The sequence below is a fragment of the Oryx dammah genome, unplaced genomic scaffold (genome assembly GCF_014754425.2).
Source record: "Oryx dammah isolate SB20612 unplaced genomic scaffold, SCBI_Odam_1.1 HiC_scaffold_14, whole genome shotgun sequence".
NCBI classification, from domain to species: domain Eukaryota; kingdom Metazoa; phylum Chordata; class Mammalia; order Artiodactyla; family Bovidae; genus Oryx; species Oryx dammah.
This window is the reverse complement of record NW_024070198.1, coordinates 41,331,887-41,335,224: the sequence shown is the minus strand read 5'-3', so window position 1 is coordinate 41,335,224 and position 3,338 is coordinate 41,331,887. Positions and strand designations below refer to the sequence as shown.

General features: G+C 43.0%; 1 protein-coding gene across 1 annotated transcript; it reads right to left on the bottom strand.

Moving 5' to 3' along the window:
* Nucleotides 1-1,244: 1,244 nt before the first annotated feature.
* On the bottom strand, nt 1,245-1,766 carry LOC120873886 (ubiquitin-40S ribosomal protein S27a-like). The gene has a single exon (XM_040254948.1). The coding sequence runs from the start codon at nt 1,743-1,745 to the stop codon at nt 1,281-1,283; it is 465 nt and encodes a 154-aa protein (XP_040110882.1). The 5' UTR covers nt 1,746-1,766; the 3' UTR covers nt 1,245-1,280.
* Nucleotides 1,767-3,338: the final 1,572 nt, after the last annotated feature.

Below are 3,338 nucleotides of genomic sequence, written 5' to 3'. Positions count from 1 at the left end.
ACAGTAACTCAGCAATCAAGTAACCACAGGAATAGAAGGAAAACAAGAGATGAAGTAGTCAGCTCTGTAAGGAAAGTCAACGTAGCCTGTGTCCTTAATCATGACTTAGCTCATTCAAGACTGTTTACCTCAGAATCATTGTGCTTCAACAGGAAGGAGTAGGGAAAAAAAAAACTTGGAAAAATAAAACATTTTTGAGTGAGAGGAAAGGAAACCCACTGTTAATTCAAAGTATTGGGTTCAGTGAGGGTGAGCATAGTAGGTTCCTTTACTTAAGACAAATGTTTGTTTAGAGTTAAAGCAGGAGCTGGAAAACCTTAAGGTAAATGAAATTCACATTTTCAGAGACGTGCAAGCAAAGGTCATGGAGGCAGAGAAAAAGGAGCAACTAACATGGGAGGTGGGCCGGATGAGAATCAGTAAAGATTTTACAGAGGAGATGGTGCTTTAGTGAAGCTTTGCAGCATTAGTATTTCAGCAGATAGAGAAGGAGAGACTAGCGAGCCATCTAGCCAAGGCTCAGGCATGAAGATACATTGGATGTGGGGAAATACAGCGGGAAATGAGGCTGGAAAGATACATTGAGATGTGGACAGGCCCCATTTAGGGGCATGACACACGTGAAGTGCCTGGGGTGCAGAATTTAAGATGTTCACTGGGTCAGACAAGTGAAGGCTTGGCACATCGTTAAGTAGAGGGTTGATTTCAAAATCTCCCATGTTCTGGTAAGATGGAGTAGATGTACCTTTCCTTCAGTCAGTTCAGTCACTCAGTCGTGTCCGACTCTGCGACCCCATGAACTGCAGCATGCCAGGCTTCCCAACTCCCAAGCCTTGCTCAAATTCATGTCCATCGAGTTGGTGATGCCATCCAACCATCTCATCCTCTGTTGTCCCCTTCTCCTTCCTTCAATCTTTCCCAGCATCGGGGTGTTTTCCAGTGAGTTAGTTTTTTGCATCAGATGGCCAAAGTATTGGAGTTTCAGCTTCAGCATCCATCCTTCCAATGAATATTCAGGACTGATTTCCTTTAGGATGGACTGGTTGGATCTCCTTGCTGTCCAAGGCACTCTCAAGAGTATTCTCCAACAGCACAGTTCAAAAGCATCGATTCTTTGGCAGTCAGCTTTCTTTATAGTCCAACTCACATCCACACATGACTACTGGAAAAACCATAGCCTTGACTAGATGGACCTTTGTTGGCAAAGTAATGTCTCTTCTTTTTATTTTTTTTAAATTTTTTTAAAATGTTAGCTCATATGTTTATTAACCAATATACAATTACTTGTCTTCTGGTTTGTTGAAACAGTAGGTCAGACAACATTTGCCACAATAATGTCTGTTGAAGTGACTGGCCATAAAAACTGCAGCACCACATTCATCTGAGGGACACTCCCGGCGAAGGCGACTGATTTTGCCATTCTCATCCACCTTATAGTATTTCAGAACAGCCAATTTAACCTTCTTTCTGTTATGCTTGTTCTTGGGAGTGGTGTAAGACTTCTTCCTTTTCTTAGCTCCACCACGAAGTCTCAACACTAGATGAAGAGTGGACTCCTTTTGAATGTTGTAGTTAGACAAAGTACGTCCATCTTCCAGTTGCTTGCCAGCAAAGATCAGTCTTTGCTGGTCAGGAGGAATTCCTTCCTTATCCTGGATCTTGGCCTTTACATTTTCTGTTGTATCCGAAGGCTCGACCTCAAGAGTGATGGTCTTCCCCATCAGGGTCTTCATGAAAATCTGCATCTTGGTGGCTGTTCCACTGCAGATGGCGGCTCTGAAAGCTCTCTTCTTTTTAATATATTGTCTAGTTACCTTATGTTTTGTGTTAACTGTGCAACTAAACCCTGAACGTGTAAAGCAAGACTCTGAAAGATGGAGAGAAGAAAACAGACTAGCTAGTAACCTTTGAGATTCAAGGAAACCCAGTGGTGAAATACCCCCTGGATTTTGTTTTTTCCTCACATTTCCAGACTTGGATCTGAAGAAGCTGGCAACCTGCAAACACTATTGGGGGCAGACAAAAAAGCCCAACAAAAGCCTATGTTTCTATCCAAAGGAGTAGGAAACAGGCAGCCTAAAAAGACAGTATTCCAGCCAAATACCAGAGAAAAAACTATGGCCCTACTCTTCCCCATCTCCCCACAACTCCCTTCTTCCAGCAGAGACTGTGTGGAGAAACTAGACTTCCATTCCACCAGGCTGTAAAGAAATTTCCCAAGCCCCTCTCTCCAGGTTAGTGCCAGAGAAGGCTGAGTAGAGCTGAGACTTTCATCCCTAGGTAGTAAGTAACACCTCTTCTTATTCTCTGTGGTGTCAGTGGAGACCTTGGGAACTCTGGACTCCCACACTCACCTGGTAGATATGAAACACTATTCCACCTAACTGCTGGAGTGATATCAGAGGAAGCCTAGAGGCAATTCAGGATTTTTACTATCTCCCAGCAGTAACAAAGACACCTGCACAATGGTGTCATTGGAGACCAAAAGCATGAGGGATTTTTTTCAGTGTTCACCATAAGAATCTAATTGATCTCTTAGAGATAAAACTCATGAAAGTGTGCCCCTGTTCACTAAAACCAAAACTGAGACCCCAGGGGGAATGTTTTTTTTTTTTTTCCTTTTTCTTAAGCTAGTCCTCATTGATTCTCCAGCAATTCCTCAATTACTATTTAAGAGTTACTACCCATTGCTGGTTCCAGCAGTGGCTTCTGCTCCTGGTATGCTGTATGCTATGATTCTCTGTATTCACCTGCCTCTTAGCTTTTTTGAGGAGTGAAGTGAGTGAAAGTCACTCAGTCATGTCTGACTCTTTGTGACCCCACGGACTGAATTCTTCAGGCCAGAATACTGGAGTGGGTAGCCTTTCCCTTCTCCAGGAGATCTTCCCAACCCAGGGATCAACCCCAGGTCTCCTGCATTGCAGGTGGATTCTTTACCAGCTGAGCTACAAGGGAAGCCCTTGGGGAGGAGGGGTGGCTATTTTCCCTGTGAATTCAGTTCTCTTGTTTACTTAAAAAGACTTGGTTTTCGATTTCTTCTGTTTTTTTCTTGTTTTGAGGATGACAGTTCCCAAACTCTCTACGTTTTGGAGTGCAAATTGGAAGTTCATGTTCATTTAGTTTATTTTTTCTTTCTTTTCCTCAGACTGGATAACCTCAATTGACCTATCTTCAAATCTACTAGTTCCTTCTTCTGCCTGCTCAAATCATTTGTTGAACCCCTCCAGTGAATTTTTCTTTTTTTCCTATTCTCATACTTTCCTTTAGTTCTTTAGAAGTGGTGTGTGTGCTGCTGCTAAGTCGCTTCAGTCATGTCTGACTCTCTGCGACCCCATAGA